This window comes from Leucoraja erinacea, chromosome 6, assembly GCF_028641065.1.
Source record: "Leucoraja erinacea ecotype New England chromosome 6, Leri_hhj_1, whole genome shotgun sequence".
Taxonomy (NCBI): Eukaryota; Metazoa; Chordata; class Chondrichthyes; order Rajiformes; family Rajidae; genus Leucoraja; species Leucoraja erinaceus.
The window spans coordinates 55893233-55911620 of NC_073382.1; the positions used below are offsets into that span (position 1 = coordinate 55893233).

Genomic DNA, 18388 nt, shown 5'->3' on the forward strand with positions numbered 1-18388 from the left:
ATGCTCCAGCGACTCCTTTAATCCAGGAAAAATCAAAAGAGCGCACTTGAAATTCCCCCCAGAAGTCCTCCCAAAAATGTGGTGCCTATGCTGGGTAAGGCGGCCAATTTTGATCTCATCGGGACTTCAGCACCGATCGGTGTTGAATTTTCTGGATAATCCAGAATGGCTCTGGAAGCGTGCCAGGAAATCGGCAGTGGACCTGTACTAATATGACACATTCTGAAAAACGCAACAAGTCAATAAAATATAAAAATAGACACCACAGCAAATACTTACCTAAAAGGCACTTGTATCAATGTATAGTGCCCTCCATAATGTTAGGGACAAAAACCCATCATTTATTTATTTGCCTCTGTACTTTACAATTTGAGATTTGTAATAGAAAAAAAAAATTTTAAAAATCAAATCACATGTGGTTAAAGTGCACATTGTCTGATTTTAATAAAGGCAATTTTCATACATTTTGGTATCACCATGTAGAAATTACAGCAGTGTTTATACATAGTCCCCCCCATATCAGGGCACCATAATGTTTGAGACACAGCAATGTCATGTAAATGAAAGTAGTCGTGTTTAGTATTTTGTTGCATATCCTTTGCATGCAGTGTCTGCTTGAAGTCTGCGATTCATGGGCATCACCATTTTCTGGGAATCTTCTCTGGTGATGCTGTGCCAGGTCTGCATTGCAGCCATCTTTATCTTATGCTTGTTTATGCTAGTCCCCTTCAGTTTTCTCTTCAGCATATAAAAGGCATACTCAATTGGGTTCAGATCGGGTGATTGATTTGGCCACTCAAAAATTGACCATTTTTTAGCTTTGAAAAACTCCTGTTACTTTAGCAGTATGTTTGGGATCATTGTCTTCCTGTAGAATGAACTGCCAACCAATGAGTTTTGAGGCATTTGTTTGAACTTGAGCAGATGGGATGTGTTTATACACTTCAGAATTCATTATGCTACAACCATCACCAGTTGTATCATCAATGAAGATAAATGAGCCACCAGTACTCTGATACAAGTTAATCTTCATCTTCATCTCATCTGTCCACAAGACCTTTTTCCAGAACTGTGGTTGCTCTTTTAAGTACTTCTTGGCAAACTGTAATCTGGCCATCCTATGTTTGCTGTTAACCAGTGGTTTGCATCTTGCAGTGTAGCCTCTGTATTTCTGTTCATGAAGTCTTCTGCAGACAGTGGTCATTGACAAATCCACACCTGACCCCTGAAGAGTGTTTCTGATCTGTCAGACAGGTGTTTGGGGGGGGGGGGGGGTTTGTTTATTATAGAGAGAATTCTTCTATCAGCTGTGGAGGTCTTCCTTGGCCTGCCAGTACCATGGCGATTAGTAAGCTTCTGGCGGTCCCTGGGGGGGGTAGGTCACTCCTTGGATCATCCCCCTCACCGATCGAGGGACTGCCATGGGGTTTCCAGACCACCCTGGGTTTAGTGCTCTCAAGGTGTGTGTGTGTGTGTGATGTACTCTCGCTGTAGGGATTAAAAGACTGTTTGAACCCGCCTGTCGTCTGGCCTTTTCCTGACCTCGTCCAGGCCGCTACACTGGTGACTCTGCCATTCATCGCACGTCGTGATGGATAGCAGCGCTGTTGGACTTAAGCTCCCTACTCTGTGGACTGAAGAGCCTTACATCTAGCTCCAGCAGGCAGAGGCACAATTTGCTGTGAGAGGTATTACAGCAGATGAAACAAAATACTATTACGTAGTCAACGTGCTTGACCAAGCGACTGCGAGGCGAGTAAAGCCTTTCCTCAGAGCCCCCCCCCACCCGGTAACTAACAAATATAGGGGCCTTAAGGATTTCCTTATCAGGAGGTTTGGCCTTGGTGACTCCGAGCGGGCAGCTCGGATTCTCCGAATGGACGGCCGCTGCGGCCGTCTGCCCTCCTGGAGGACATGCTCACCCTAATGGGGGACCACGAACCTTGCTTTCTATTTAAATTTACCTACCTGCAGCAGCTCCCGCCCGACATCCGCCTGCAGCTCGCCAGGGATCCCTTTACGGACATGCAGGCGCAGGCCGAACGAGCTGTGGATGTCCTGCCACGGGACCTGGAGCCGCTGGCCGTCCTTCCCGCGGTGTTTGGAGGCTCAGAGCAGGTCTGGGATCTCTATCGACCGCGTCTCCGCTGCTCCCAGTCGGTCCCCGCGGCAAAATCCGGCCACCATTGGGCATTCCTCTGCAGGCACGTCTTTCCAGCACGGCCCGTCTGCAGTTCCACCCAACGCCAACAGAGGTTGCTGGTGTTCAAACCATCCAAATTGGCTTGCCGGTCCACCAGACGCCAGCAGAGGAGGTTGGGGAGGTTACCATCACTGGGGAGCTGCAGCCAGGCAATGTCGCCCACCCTGTTCATTCCCGGGAGACAAAGGGGCCGGTCGTCAGTGATTCCTTCCGCGGCCGGCAAAATTCATCGCGTCTTCGCCTGGGATCGCCGCACTGGAGGTCGATTCCTCGTGGACACTGGTGCGGAAGTGAGTGTTCTGCCTCCCTCCATCGCTGACATCCATGCGGGCAAACGGGGCCACCTCCTCACCACGGCAAACGGGAGTGCTATTCACACCTATGGGTTTCGCACCATCTCCCTCAACTTTGGCCGCAGCTCCTTTTCGTGGGAGTTCGTCATTGCTGACGTTTCCCAGCCGCTGCTGGGCGCCGACTTCCTTCGAGCCCATTCACTGCTCGTGGATGTGAAGCGGCGGCCGGCGCCTGATGCACTCCGTCACACTGGAGCCGGTCTTCCTCCGCATTGGTGATCCCGTATCACGCCCTGATGGTCCAGTCGTCCGTGGATGCGACTTTCGCGCGCATCCTGGCGGATTTTCCGGACATCCTTGAACCCCACTTCCGCTCCTCCACCCCCAAGCATGGGGTGGAGCACCATATCCCTACTACCGGCCCGCCTGTGCACGTCGTCTCGCGCCAGCCAAGCTTCTTCTGGCTCAGGAGTTCCGCCTGATGGGAGAACAACGACGACTTTATATAAACACTACTGTAATTTCTACATGGTGAAACCAAAATGTATAAAAATGGCCTTTAATAAAATCTGACAATATGCAGTTTAACCACATGTGATTTTTTCTATTACAAAACTTAAATTATGGAGTACAGAGGCAAATAAATAAATGATGGGTCTGTTTCCCAAACATTATGGAGGGCCCCGAATAATTTTCACTTGCACTTCAATTAGAGCTTATTTTTTCAACGTCATTATCATCTACTCCCGAGTAACATGATGACAAAGTAATTTAACATTTGCAAAGTACACTAGGATACGATGTCATGTTATGTAAATAAAAATTATTCATTTTTCACGTGGCTCTTTATCTGCATTCCTTCAATGGCAAACTCATAAAGAGAAAAAAAATTATAGACTCATGGTTCCTTCTCTATGGGGCTGTCAGTTTATGTGTTGAGATGAATCCAGAAACTGCAGACAGAAAAACACATCTGAAAAAATGTTTCAATATATCTAGGCCATTTTCTAATATTCACATGCATGTGACAACACAACTATTTTAGAAATGAAGAAGCCTTATAAACTTCCATTTAAAATTTGTGATGACAATATAGTGTTCTTTAATAAAACAATAGACCGAAACAAGTTTACATTTCCGGCGGGATTGAGGAAATCAATGAAAATTTACCCGCTCACAGTGGATTTATTCTTATACAAGCTCATGTTTCCATTCCTGCACAATTGAAACAACTTTTATGCCGTTTACTTGGGCTTTGTTTTGCAACATGAAATATAATTTAAAAATAAAAAGGAGTTAATTCTGGAAACAAATCAGATGGAAAAATACAGCATAATATTTTTTTAAAGGCAGAATGGTGCTCTTGAACCATTATTACAACTAAAAGGGAGTTTCAGCTTTAAACTCATTGTTCATTCAGTTATTTGCAGGCCTGATCATTTATGCAGTAATTATGCATAATGTGATATACCGTACCTCATATGCTACATGACGATCTATTTTCTATTCAAAATATAATAACAAACCTTTCGCAAACAGAAAGCTAAATCAAAAAAAACCCATGGTTGTACAGAATATATAAATTGTAATGTGGTACAAAATTGCTCAGTGGGGGATGTATGCCAGTAGTTGGCCTACTTTTCAGAACCAAATTTGGTCAGGTTATATTTTTTAAAAACAGTATAATGAGTGCATCTTTTCCAGTTGGTTTTCTAGGCTGCCATTTCCAAGAGGTTTGTTGGCATTGCTAACTCAAATATAAATAAAACACCGTCCCCAAAATATTAGGACTAGCAGATTTTATGGCCAAGTAACATGTTGAATCTTTCTCTTTGGGTCTGCAGAGCTTAACTCCCCCTGTGGGCAAAAACAAAATATTATTTACAATAATTACACATTCATTGCATAAAATGATAATGCACTCAAATTAAACTTTCACCATAAAAAGATGTTTAAAATATCCAAACACATTGTCTATAGTTTATAAATTCTTTCTCATATTCTTTTACAATATGGAGAAATCAACTGGAAAATCGAGTTAAGCCATTTCTCAGATGGATCCCATCAATCCCATTCATTTCCCCACGTAATTCCCTGTTATATAGCCTTGCTCGTATGCCTGGAAATATTTCCCCCACCTCCCCCCACACGGACCCTTAACACTTGTCCACCATAAAAATGAAACTTCTTTATCTGAACTAGAGTACTAATAAGGGTGGAAGGAAGAGAATAGAGGAGCACTTTTAGGATCCAAGATATATATTTTCCCCCCATTATGGAACAAGCAGGTTATGGCCAAACTCTTTAAGGGCAATAGTTATTTCAGTCCAGGGGACCTGCACTTTTCCTTGAAGATCTTATCTCTTTAAAGTCACCAGTACCAATATGAAATGGTACTGAAGAGGATAATTAAAAAGCACATATTGTGAATACAAATAAAATGACAACCACAAAATCAGTTGAATAGAAAGAGGGAAGAGAAATCCTAGTGTACGTTTAACATTGACAATAGACGTTAAGGTAGGCAACATTTCAATTTTAATGATTTACATGATATTGTATCAAAAGAGACAGGGAAGCTGCACAAGATATGCATTTTCAGAGTTCTCTATATTTGTAAAGTATATTTTGGATAGGAAAACTTGTTAAAGTCATATTATTTGAGTAAATGAGAAATCAGTAGAGAAGATACAAAACTTCTAACAACATTGTAGGGACTGTCAAAATCTGTTGTCAAGGATAGGGTTAATAAAACATTCTTTCTATTTCTCTCCACAGATGCTGCCTGACCGATTGAGTTCCTCTAGCAGTTTGTTTTGTGCTCACAGTTCCCGAGGAGTCCGTTCTGAAGGGTTCCGACCCGAAATATCACCCATCCTTTTTCTCCAGAGATGCTGCCTGACCCACTGAGTTACAGAAGCACTTTGTGTCTATCGTCAGTGTAAATCAGCACCTGCAGTTCTTTTCTACAGTCTGTACTGCCATAGCTTTTCAACATACTGGACAATCTGCACTATAAACACATGATACATCCCATAACACCATTAGAGCAAATAATCAAAAACTTGATTACAGAGCTTTAAGGAACAAAATGAGGAAAGTAGCGTATACGTCTAAGGTTTTAGGAGAAGGCTCCACTGATTGGATACTTGACATAAGAAAAACACTGCAATTTAATGGGATGATTAAAAGAGAGATTGCTGGAAAGATTAGAATTGTCATATGAAGAAAGCTACACATCCAATTTGAAACAAAGCTCTCAGACTCTACACTATCTTCTAAACAGAAATCAAAATTTCTTGCCATGGCAAGGAATACAGGATTTTATGTAAAGTTTTAAACACCAAAACCACTTGATCATGGCTTTAAAAATCTATGCACTTTGGGTAGTATTTATGATAACAGAGAACATTCCATTATTTCTGAACCTTATTAAACAAAGTTAATAAAATGACAAACATTTTAAAAGGAAATGGTGGTACAGATAATATACTACAAAAAGGGGCAGAACTTAATTCCTGATTCTCATCTGGGCCGTCATAGGATAGAGTATTCCTCTATTTGGGAAAATGGAAAGCCAGTGCAATAACATGTGCAGCTCCATGGATGCTGCTGCACCCGCTGAGTTTTTCCAGCTTTTTTGTGTACCTTCCAGTAAAATAACAGTATTGTTCATTCATAGCGTTTTCTAGATTATCGAGCAGGGGACATGAAGTAGGCACAAGACATGCCCTATAACATCTTGGTAGAGGAGCAACAGGAAGGGGTATGCCACATCTTTACTGCTCAACTTCCTTGCCTGGTGTCAATGGGGCAGTGGGATCCCAAGAAAATGAGACAATTATTTTATGATATGATGTTCCTCAGTACAGTGAAGGGGGAATTCACCAAAAAGCTGAAGAGGAACACAAATGAGTACATAAGCAAATGTCATAAGCCATAAGCAAATGTCAAATTGAAGCTGTAACTTGATTTTGTCAAAACATTTTCTCGCCTGAAGTGTGGAGATACAGCACAGAAATAGGCCGTTTGGCCCACCGAGTCTGTGTCAACCCCGTACACCAACACTATCCTACACAATTGAGACAATTTATACATTTTTTTTTTAAACCAAAGCCAATTAACCTACAAACCTGTATGTCTTTGGAGTGTGGGAGGAAACCAGAGCACCCGGGAAAAATCCACATGGTCACAGAAAGATCATACAAACTCCGTACAGACAGCACCCGTAGTTGGGATCGAACCCGGACCTCTGGTGCTGCAAGGCTGCAACTCTACCGCTGTGCCACCATGCTGCCCCAGACAGAATTTCCCAACTCTGCATTGGTCAGGTATACCCACCCAACCTAGCAACAGAAATATTGAAAGATGATTACATTAACTTTCAGATCCATGTTTGCATTCATTTTCAAATTATTGGCTGCAGACAGCAAGTGATTAGTATTTCAATTAGGAACTAAAGTTCACACTACAATATTTTTTCAACTCTTCCCGATTCAAAAGAGCAAAACGAACAACAAACAGAAATAGAATCAAGTTTCCAGATCAAGATGTCTGGATTACAGTAATTGGTGGGCTGAATGCCAGATGTAGCTCATGGCAAAAGTACAAACTCAGGTCTAGAAAGTAAGCAATACCAGATAAAGTGTCACCATAGCAGGACATTAAACAGGACATTAACTTTTAGGCAAGTTCACAAGATGTTCATAATCTAGTCTAATACTTGATAATGTAACAATAGTAAAACTCAAAGAAGGGATGTCAACATTGGGCGAGAGTTGAGAGTGAGAAATTGCGAGGGAACGTAGCGGCTGAGGGGGGGGGGGGGGGGGGGGGGGACCACCAGGCCCACCGCAAGCACGGAGAACGAGGGTAGGAAGCGTTTGCATTTTTCAGCTTGAAATAGTGCAATCTGTTGCATACTGTAGCAAGTCTTTTAACTTACACTTGAATGCAACATTTATGCTTCAAATTGGATTAGGTATGAATAAGGTTAGGCTAAATTACATTCCTAATAAGATTCCACAGTAGAGCCAGGCTCTAATCAACAGGTGTAGCACACGAATGACCTTAGCATATTCATGCATGGAATCAGATTATAATTTATGCTGTTATGCATATACATATAGAGAAACAAAAAACATAGAAAAAAGGCAAGAGTCAGACTTCCATCACTGTTCTGAACAAATAAATTAATCAACCTCACCCTTTGACTATAGAAACAAGATGAAAATAATGCCACATATTCAACCGTACATGGTTCAATGAAATTAAGATATACATGTAAAACATATATGGAGACAGGCCCTTCGGCCCACCAAGTCCACATCGACCAGCAATCTACCATACACCAGTTCTATCCTACACGCCAGGGACAATTTACAGAAGCCAATTAACCTACAAACCTACACTTCTTTCGGATGTGGGAGAAACCGGAATATCCAGAGGGAACCCATGTGGTCATAGGGCGAATGTACAAATTCTGTACAGACAGCACCCGTAGTCAGGATCAAATCTGGGTCTGTGGTGCTGTAAGGCAGCAAATCTACCGCCGCGCCACCCCATTAAATTATTTTTTTCTGTAATATATTTATTATGGTGTCACGTCGATAAAGATGAACACATGATTCAGATTTTTGCCCTTAGTTGTATAACACACATCTACAGTCATTGTGTTTTATGGCTGGTTTTCAACAAGTCTGAAGGTCTCGACCCGAAACATCACCTATTCTTTCTCTCCAGAGATGCTGCCTGTCCTGCTGATTTGTTCCAGCTTTTTGTCTCTATCTGCAGTTCCACCATCTGCAGTTCCTTCATACACTCTTTCTTAAGTGAAACATGTCCTATTCTCATAATATGATTCACCTCAACTAAGTATTTTCTTCACCTCCGTTGCTGCAGAGAATATAATCCCAGTTATCAAATCTTTCTTCAAAGTGAAGAAAATAAATTCCAGTCCTGCCAACATGTTTATAAATCGCCCCGGATCCTCTCCAGAGCAATTGCACCCTTTCTACAATGCGTCATAGTCTTACAGCATGGAAACAGGCCCTTCATCCCAACTTGTCCATGCAGATCAAGATGCCCCATCTAAACTAGTCCCATTTATCCGTATTTGGCACATTTCGCTTTAAACCTTGTAAGGGTGTGTGTTAGGTTGTGTGTGAGTGTGTTAGGCCGTTTGTGAGAGTGTGTGTCAGTGAAGCGGCGACAACACCTGGAGTGATGTCCGGGGAGCATTCCCCCCCCCCCCGGCCAGCCCAGGTGCTCTGTGTCCAGCTGGGGTCCGGGGGAGGTGAAGGACAGTGACCTGGGGGTCCGGGGGAGGTGAGGGACAGTGACCCGGGGGGGTCACTACATGAGCTGAGCCTTAGCCCGAGATTCATCCCTGCAGCTCAGGAGGCGGCACCGACGCCCCCACTCACCCGGTCTGCTCCTGGCTCCGGGCTAAAGCTCCATGAACCATGGGGTGCGGACAGAGCGGCCGACAGACAAAGAGCCGCCGAAGGCGAGGATGGGAGGTGGGAGCAGTGCCTCGGGGGGTGGGGGGGGGGGGGCGGTGCTGGGACCACCGCCGTGTCTCACCTATCACACCATCTGCATGGGAATGTGAATGCGGGTGAGGCAGCATCTATCGAGCGGTAGACAAAAATGCTGGTGAAATGCTTGAGTCTGAAGAAGGGTCAAACTCAGACATAGATGCTGCCTCACCCGCTGAGTTTCTCCAGCATTTTTGTCTACATTGCCATTTTAAATAGTGTGCGATGGGCGTAAGCCAATCAAATTGTTCTTTCTTTACGGGAAACCCGGCGACAGAAAACTATTCTCATTGGTGAGTGTGGAGGAGTGTGACTTTATTTATATTTAAAAAAAAAAAATTTTGAGCGCGAGAACTTCCGTCATCGGCATGAGAGGTTCATGAAATACGTGACTCTCACGCTCAATGCGTGAGAGTTGGCAGCCCTGCTCAAAGTGATGGAATAACTTGGTGGGTCAGGTAGAATCTGAGGATACGGATAGGTGATGTTTTGGGTTGGTATACTCCTTCAAATCTGAATTGTGGCCTATTCACGGCCTCCAGAGATGCTGCCTGACCCGCTGAGTTACACCAGCATTGTGTTTTATTTAGGATTCCAGCATCTACATTTTAATTTAATAATGCAATTAACAATAAATAGAAAGGAACATTGTAAATCGCATAATATGATGGATAACCTTTGGTCTTAAAACAAACGGGGAAAGATGAAAGAAACAAAGCTTGCCTCCTCTCAGCAATAGAAACAACTATACCCTGATCAGCAATTAAAGGCCACATAAGGGAAGAATAGACCTAACGCTGAAGACTTTATGAACATAGACACCAAGGCAACAATATAATAATTGATTTAAAACAGTTTGAAAAGTAAAGAAGGCTGCAGAGACTGGAAATTTGAACTAAAAATTGAAAATGCGGGAAATTCTTATCTCTGGCAACTGTAATCTTTGATCTGAAACATTAGCTCCATTTCACTTCCCACAGATACAGTCTGACCCGCTTCCAGCATTTTCTGTTTTATTTTAGATTCCAGCATCAACAGTATTTTTTATTTTTATTTGTTTTTTGCTCTGATGCAAAGTCACCTGCCTGAAACGTTAACTCTTTCTCTCCCCTCAGATGCTGCCTGACCAGCTAGGTCTTTCCAGCATTTTCTATTTTAATCTTAGAATTTATAGCCTAGTGACAAGGTGAATGCGATGAAAATTGGTGAAAACTTATGGTAACACGGGCTTGTCCTCTAATTTTTTTAAACGGTGCATTTAAAGCTACTCAGTAAATATAATCACTCACAAAAAACAAACAAAAACTGTTAATCTCAGATATGATTGTGTTTATTGGTCCAAACGCACTAACTTGAAGCATCAGGACATTACTAGTTCATATAATTCCAATTAAACAAACAGGCTGGGACTTGTATCACTATTGACTAGAACCTATTCTTCAGCACATCAATTTCATCAAATTCTATCAATACAACAAGATACATTGTCACTACTATAACTCAATTACATAAATGTGTAAAAAACCAAAATGCATTACATTATAACTGCGTTTTCCTTTAGGTCTGACTGAAAGCGGTAAATCTTAAAACTTACTGGTGGATCACCCTCTCCATCTGTTGGAAGCGCTCGCTTTAGTTTTATGGGATTGGCGCCTCCAGGAGATGTTGGGCACGGCAAAGGTGAGGTTTTCAAAGGCATGTCACCTCCATGTTTCATGGTGGCCATACCGTTGGTAGATACAGCACCTCGAACTGGATTTTTGACTGCATTAACATCAGTCAGAATGTGTGTGTCACTTAGCTGGACAGGGGGTTTATTACTGGGACTCGTGTTTGCAATCCCTGCTGGCGGATGTTGGACTAGATCAGCCGTTCCACTGTCATTCTTTTTTAGTTTTATTTTCGTGCTCGTAGAGCTGCCATCGAACACAATTAGAGGTCTTTTTCTTGAAACCTCTGGTGTTGGCCTGCAAAATAAATAAATGACTCAGTTGAATGCTTTGCTAAAAAAAGTTCAAATAAAGGAGGCCTTGAAACATATAGGCAAACATTCTCACTAAAATGAAACATGCAAGTACATTTTTGTCCCCCTTAAAATGTTGATGGAGAAAGTTCATGGGAATTATTAAAAATTAAGCCCGAGCTACATCTTTCAACTCAACAAAAATAAATATAAAGGGGATAACTATATCATTGATCAGTGCAATATTAAAGAAACTGTTTGGGTGAAATATATATATTTTTTAATTTACTCATGTTTCTTCATGAGATGAATAGCCTCCTTCTGCGTCAATGAACACATGCTGAGCGCACAAAGGAGATGTAAATGAAATTATGAATAATCACCTGGTATAAATGCTACATAATCATGAGAAGATATGACTCCTTAGGTGGCTCAGTCCTACTGCAAGAAGTTTGGGTCTCATAGCTCCAGTGACCCAGATTTGATTTGTATCTCAGGTGTTTTGTGGATTTTGTCCCTGATAGCATGGGGTTGCCCCCGGGCGCTCTGGTTTTCTTCCTCATTTCAATGTCGTGCTGGTTATTAGATTAATTGCCCACAGTACATTGGCCCTCGTGTCGTTGTAAGTCAATGGGTCGAGGGCCTTTACTATTTTTAGCTTGCAATAAAAACTACACTGCCATTGAAGAGACTGGTTTTGAAAATCCCGAGGGGAAAATATATTTTTAATTACAAATTTGAAACATTACAGCCCCTAACCCCCTTCCTTCCATTGAGAATTGTTTTTACAATGCAACTTTCTATAGTGCGAGGCATCGTAGGAACATAACTATCTGGTTGTGGCAGAACAATTAAGCACCAGTTCCCGTAGAAACAAGGAACTGTAGATGCTGCTTAATACACAAAAGGACACATAGTGCTGAAATAATTCAGTGTGTCAAGCAGCACCCTTGGAGCACATGGATAGGTGACGTTTCAAGTTGGAACTCTTCCCAGACCGATTTGTTTAGGGGGGGTGGGAAAGAAACCTGGGAGAGAAGAGAGGCAGGACAAAGTGTGGCAGATGATAGGTGGACACGTCTAGTCATCTGCTAGGTATAACCTGCCAATTGAAGGACACCTTATTCCTACTCTTGGTTTTCTATAAGTTAACCAACTCCCATCCAGCTCCAATTCCACCTGTTCCAACCATATTCACTAACTTCCTGCAAGGACCACTAAGAAATGCCTTCTGAAGACCAAAAGCCGCATGTTCCACTGGAATATGATAACCAGAGCTTCCGCCATCGCTGCAACATCACCAATAAACATTTTTGATTTCAAAGTAGAAATTACGTGCCTTTTACTCTGTGTCGCACAAATGGACTGGTGTTTTCTTTTCTCAACCATCTTTCTTCCCCATCTATTCTTGGGCAACTCCCTCTGTGGCAGGGGGATGACATGCTGAATGTACACTTCAACAATCTGATCCTTCTCTGCATCATGCAGGTTCTCAGTAGGTATTTCCCTCTGGAAAGAAAAATGGAGATTTCATTTTCATCAAAAAAACAAATGTATTCAATAATAATAATAATAATAATAATATCTTTTATTGTCATTGCACGTCAGTGCAACGAGATTTAGTATGCAGCTCCAACCGATGAAAAAGAAAAGTAAAATAAATAAATAATGTGTCATGACCATCCGAGGGAGACAGTCCTGTGGGGGTGGGGGGGGCACTCAGCAGGGCCGGTTCAGAGCCGCTATAGCTCTTGGAATAAAGCTGTTTCTGAGCCTGGAGGTTCGGGCATAGAAGGCCTTGTAACGTCTGCCGGAGGGAAGTAGTTCGAACAGACTGTTACAGGGGTGTGATGAGTCTTTATGGATACTGACGGCCTTCCTGATGCACCGTGTGTGGCAGATGCCCTCCAAGGCTGGTAGCTGTCCCAATGATCCTCTGCACTCTGTGGACGACGCGCTGAAGAGCTCTCCTCTCCGCCTCCGTGCAGCTGAGATACCACACAGAGATGCCATACGTTAATATGCTCTCTGTGGTGTAGCGGTAAAACGTTGTCAGCAGCTGTTGGGACAGACCAGTCTTTTTTAATGTCTTCAGGAAGAACAGTCGTTGCTGTGCCTTCTTGACCAGTTCAGCGATGTTGGTGGACCATGTGAGGTCCTCTGAAATGTGAGTGCCCAGATACTTAAAGCTGGACACTCTCTCCACACTTTCCCCATAAATGGAGATTGGGACGTATTCTCCATTATGGGACCTCCTGAAGTCAATAATCAGCTCCTTGGTCTTGGAGGTGTTTAGTGACAAGTTGTTACGTGTGCACCAGTCCGCCAGGTTCTGCACTGTATTTTGTTTCATCACCGTTGGTGATCAGCCCAATCACTGTTGTGTTGTCTGCAAACTTCACAATGGTGTTGGTGTCGAATGCAGGAACACAGTCGTGAGTGAAGAGGGAGTAGAGCATGGGGCTTAGTGCACAGCCCTGTGGTGTGCCGGTGCTCAGGGTGATAGTGGAGGACAGGTGCGGGCCCAGTCTCACTGCCTGCGGTCGCTCCGTCAGAAAGTTCAGGATCCAATCGCATATCGGCGAGCTGAGGCCTAGCTAGTGGAGTTTGATGGTGAGCTTGGTGGGGATGACCATAATGAATGCAGAGCTATAGTCAACGAAGAGCATCCTCACGTACGTGCCCTGTCTGTCCAGGTGAGTCAGGACAGTGTGAAGAGCCAGATCCAATAACAGCTCTGTGTAAATGTTGATTTCTGGGATAGTTACAAAAAAATTGAAAATGTAATACGTTTCTATTTACAAAATTTTTGAAATGGTTTCCTGCTTCAATAAAAATGTAGGCTTTATTTCACTATTAATCCAGTTACTGTTGAAACAGTAAAGTCTGTACTATCAATAATGTCAGGTTGTCAGCCATGTGGGTAACTTGTCTGAAATTAACTAACAAGCTGTTCAGTTCAGATACATGGATATGGAAACCCAGGTCATTTTATATGCCAATTCAATCCCTCAATTTAAAACAGATCTTCTATTTCTCTATCAAAGTGAGACTTCATTTTCCATATAATATTCATCCACCATGGCTGTACCCATTCACTTGATCTATCTACAGGAGGCTTCTCCGCAGACTCGTTGCATCTCAGATTGTCAACCAGCTTTGAATCGATTCCAAATTTGGATATATTGCACTTGGTCTCCTCATTCAAATCACTGATAGATTGTGAACAGCTGGGCCAGCAGCACCAGAGAGAAGCACCCTAGCAACACAATCAGAAAATGACCCATTTATTTCTTGTTTCCACAGACAAATTTCTTCATGTTTGCAAGTGAATTACAAATGTAATTTCACTCACAGACATATTCTATTCCCCCTCCCTCATTTCACCTTGAATTTATGCTGTTAAGTATTCATCATTTCCATCCTGGGAAAGAGTGTTATCCCAAAATAGACTCAAAATGCTGGAGTAACTGAGCGGGTGACGCAGCATCTCTTGAGAAAAGGAATAGGTGATGTGGGTCAAGACTAAGAATCAGGGAGGGGGACATTGGAAGTATGGCGATACTGAGTGTTATCCCATCTATACCTCTTTTTTTTTTTTTAATATACTTCTATCAGACTCCAAAATTGCAGAGAAAACAAACCAAATTTGTCCACCTTTCCTTATAGCTAACACACTCCATTCCCCAGGCAACATTCCAGTGACCATCTTCTGCGCCCTTTTCAAAGACTCAACATTCCTCATAGTTTGGTCGCAAAATCCAAACAATAGCCCAAATGCGGCCTCACCAAAGTTTGATACATGCACAACATCCCAACTTCGACACTCAGTGCCCAAACCAATGAAAGCAAGCAATCAGGTCATACACCATCCTTAACTGTGCAATGGAGGCAACTTGGCCTTTATGGTCAGTTTGCAGCTGGGACTGTGAAATGAAACCAAAATCAAGCAAATATTATAGACACAGCAGGCTATTTCTTTGCATTATGAATAGGAATATACGGGTCCCTGTCAGAACGGCAGGCAGTGGTGAGTGGAGTGCCGCAAGGCTCGGTGCTGGGGTAGTAACTATTTGCAATATATTAATGATTTAGATGTTGGAATTAGAAGTAGCACCAGCAAATTTGCAGATGATACAAAGCTGGGTGGCAGTGTGAACTGCGAAGAGGATGCTAGGAGGTTGCAGGGTAACTTGGACAGGTTGAGTGAGTGGGCAGATGCAGTATTATGTAGATAAATGTGAGATTATCCACTTTGGTGGCAAGAACAAGGAGGCAGATTATTATTTCAATGGAATCGCAATTAGGAAAAAGGGAAATGCAACATGACATGGGTGTCCATGTAAGGAGTATAGGAGCTAATTTGGTCTCCAAATTTGAGGGACTATTGAGCGAGTGCAGCGAAGGTTCACAAGGTTAATTTCCGGGATGGCGGGACTGTCATATGTTGATAGAATGGAGCAGCAGGGCTTGTATACTCTGGAATTTAGATGGATGAGAGGGGATCTTATTGAAACATAAAATTATTAAAGGATTGGAATGCTAGAGGCAGGAAACATGTTCCCCATGTTGGGGGGAGTCAAGAACCAGGGCCACAGTTTAAGAATAAGGGGTAGGCCATTTAGAACGGACACGAGGAAAAATATTTTCACCCAGAGATTTGTGAATCTGTGGAATTCTCTGGCTCAGAAGGCAGTGGAGGCCAATTCTCTGAATGCTTTCAAGAGAGAGTTAGATATAGCTCTTAAAGATAGCAGAGTCAGGGGATATGGGGAGAAGGCAGGAACAGGGTAATGATTGTGGATGATCAGCCATGATCACAGTGAATGGCGGTGCTGGGTCGAAGGGCTGAATGGCCTACACCTACACTTATTGTCTATTGTCACTGAACGTAAACATGCAGGTACAGCAGACAGTGAAGAAAGCTAATGGCATGTTGGCCTTCAAAATGAGAGGATGCGAGTATAGGAGTAACAAATTCCTTCTGCAGTTGTACATGGCCCTGGTGAGACCACATCTGGAGTATTGTGTGTAGTTTTGGTCTCCTAATTTTAGGAAGGACATCTTTGCTATTGAGGCAGTGCAGAGTAGATTCACGAGGTTAATCCCCGGGATGGCGGGACTAACATATGAGGAAAGATTGGAAAGACTGGGCTTGTATCCACTGGAATTTAGAAGGATGAGAGGTGATCTTATAGACAATAGACTTCAGACAATAGATGCAGGGGTAGGCCATTCGGCCCTTCAAGCCAGCACCGTCATTCAATGTGATTATGGCTGATCATCCACAATCAGTACCCCGTTCCTGCCTTCTCCCCCATATCCCCCCGACTCCGCTATCTTCAAGAGCCCTATCTAGCTCTCATGAAAGTATACAGAGAACCAGCCTCCACCGCCCTCTGAGGCAGAGAATTCCACAGACTCACAATTCTGTTTCCTCATCTCCGTTCTAAATGGTTGGCCCTTATTCTTAAACTGTGGCCCCTGGTTCTGGAGTCCCCCTAACTCGGGAACGTTTCCTGCCTCTAGCGTGTCCAAATCCTTAATTACCTTATACGTTTCAATAAGATCCCCTCTCATCCTTCTAACTTCCAGACCTTAGCCCAGCTGCTCCATTCTCTCAGCATACGACAGTCCCGCCATCCCAGGAATTAACCTTGTGAACGTATGTTACACTCCCTCAATAGCAAGAATTTCCTTCCTCAAATTTGGCCTTTGATAAGATTCCCCATAAACAGCTCCTGTACAAGCTCAACTATGTAGGCAACCTCTTAAAATGGATTGAGATATTTTTGACAAGCAGACACCAGCGAGTTCACTTGGAGGGAGAGACGTCTATTGAAACTTCTGTGACATCAGGTGTACCACTAGGGACTGTCACGGGCCTATTGCTCTTCCTACTGTATATCAATGACATTCCAAATGCAGTTTGGACCAGAGTTCGACTCTTCACAGATGATGCCATAATTTATAGAGAGATTATAACACCAGAAGACAGCTTGTATAGAGAGATTAAAACACCAGAAGACAGCTTGTCCTTACAGAAGGACCTGGATGCTCTGTGAGTGGGGAAAAACCTGGCAGATGTCATTCAATACAACCAAATGTCATACCATGCATGTCTCACACATGTTTAAACTACTTTTTTATCAGAATACAACATGGGTAGCTTGCTGCCGACCATCACTCATATCTAGGAGTCGAATTAAGCAAAGATTTAAATTGGGCGACGCATATTAGTCAAGTGTCCAACAAAGCAAATAGAACTCGGCCTACTCAAAAGAAATGTTCACGCATTTTGTACATCCGTCCAAGAGAATGCTTACAAGTCCTTGGTCAGGCCCAAATTGTAGTATTGTGGAGCCATACGAGATCTTTTCAACAACAACAAAAACAAGAACACCCTGGAGAAAGTACAACGCCGAACAGCCCGCTTTGTATGTAATGACTACAAGCGCAAATCAAGTGTGACTAATATGCTGACTTCTCTCGGATGGGATACCCTAACACTCCGCAGAATCAGGCTAAGACTTGGTGCAATTTACAAGGAAGTTCACAAAATCACGCCATCAAATCTCCCATCATCTCAGAGCACCAACTACCATGAAACAAGACAAAACAACGGTGCCTACATCATCAACTCGCTAAATTTCAATAAATTTTGCTTCCAAAATTCCCTTTACCCAAGGATAAGGAAATGGAGGGTTACACAAAAAAGCTGGAGAAACTCAGCGGGTGCAGCAGCATCTATGGAGCGAAGGAAATAGGCAACGTTTCGGGCCGAAACCCTTCTTCAAGGAAATGGAACATGTTACCACCCAACACGCGTGCTGCTCCCGATGTTAAGTCATTGAAAAAGGGGATTGAACAACTAGATCTCCTGAACTTGATCAGAAAGGCCCACTTCAAACTTCAATCGCTACTCTACCTGCGCGAGATAACCACTGATGAGGTGTTTGCGCAGTAATCAACCACAACCACACTCCGTCCCAGCAGCGACTTCTCGCCAGCAGTTAGTTATTCGCACCGGGTCCAGACCAAAAGCGAAGGACGGATTGGGCCGTGGAGCTTTCCACGTTTCTCTAACTCACCTGCTTCAACAGCTGCAGGAGGAAATCTCCGGACAGGAGCTCCGGATGCATCAACAGATTACAATCGAAGTGAACCTGCCCATCCGCGGCTTCCCCAACCGCCATTTCCAGCAACTCCTGCAAACAAGCTGCGCAGGAGACGTCCCCCCCTCTACACGTGACCTCCGCCCGGCCAATCGCAGCGCCGCTCTGGCGCGTCACCATCACAGGTGTCGTCATGCGGAAGGGGGCTGCGAGTGCCGCGCAGGCGCAAGGCGAGTGATGGGGGGCCGCCGGCAGCGCCTCTGGCGGTGGGAGGA

The 18388-nt window shown here is 43.4% G+C and overlaps 1 protein-coding gene across 3 annotated transcripts; it reads right to left on the reverse strand.

The window, feature by feature from the left end:
• Positions 1 to 3567: 3567 nt before the first annotated feature.
• Positions 3568 to 18324, reverse strand: c6h2orf49 (chromosome 6 C2orf49 homolog). 3 transcript variants are annotated; one of them, XR_008723630.1, is made up of 5 exons: positions 18090 to 18324; positions 12338 to 12507; positions 10630 to 11002; positions 6630 to 6842; positions 3568 to 4353 (listed from the first exon to the last, which is right to left on the reverse strand). XR_008723630.1 is itself a non-coding variant. In XM_055637121.1 (4 exons), exons 1-4 carry the CDS (start codon positions 18306 to 18308, stop codon positions 4297 to 4299), a joined length of 819 nt encoding a protein of 272 aa, XP_055493096.1. In that variant the 5' UTR covers positions 18309 to 18324; the 3' UTR covers positions 3568 to 4296. The 3 variants fall into 3 exon arrangements, 2 of the variants coding, with proteins under 2 accessions (XP_055493096.1, XP_055493095.1); XM_055637121.1 differs by lacking the exon at positions 6630 to 6842; XM_055637120.1 differs by lacking the exons at positions 3568 to 4353; positions 6630 to 6842 and having other exon boundaries at positions 10350 to 11002.
• Between the last annotated feature and the right edge of the window lie 64 nt (positions 18325 to 18388).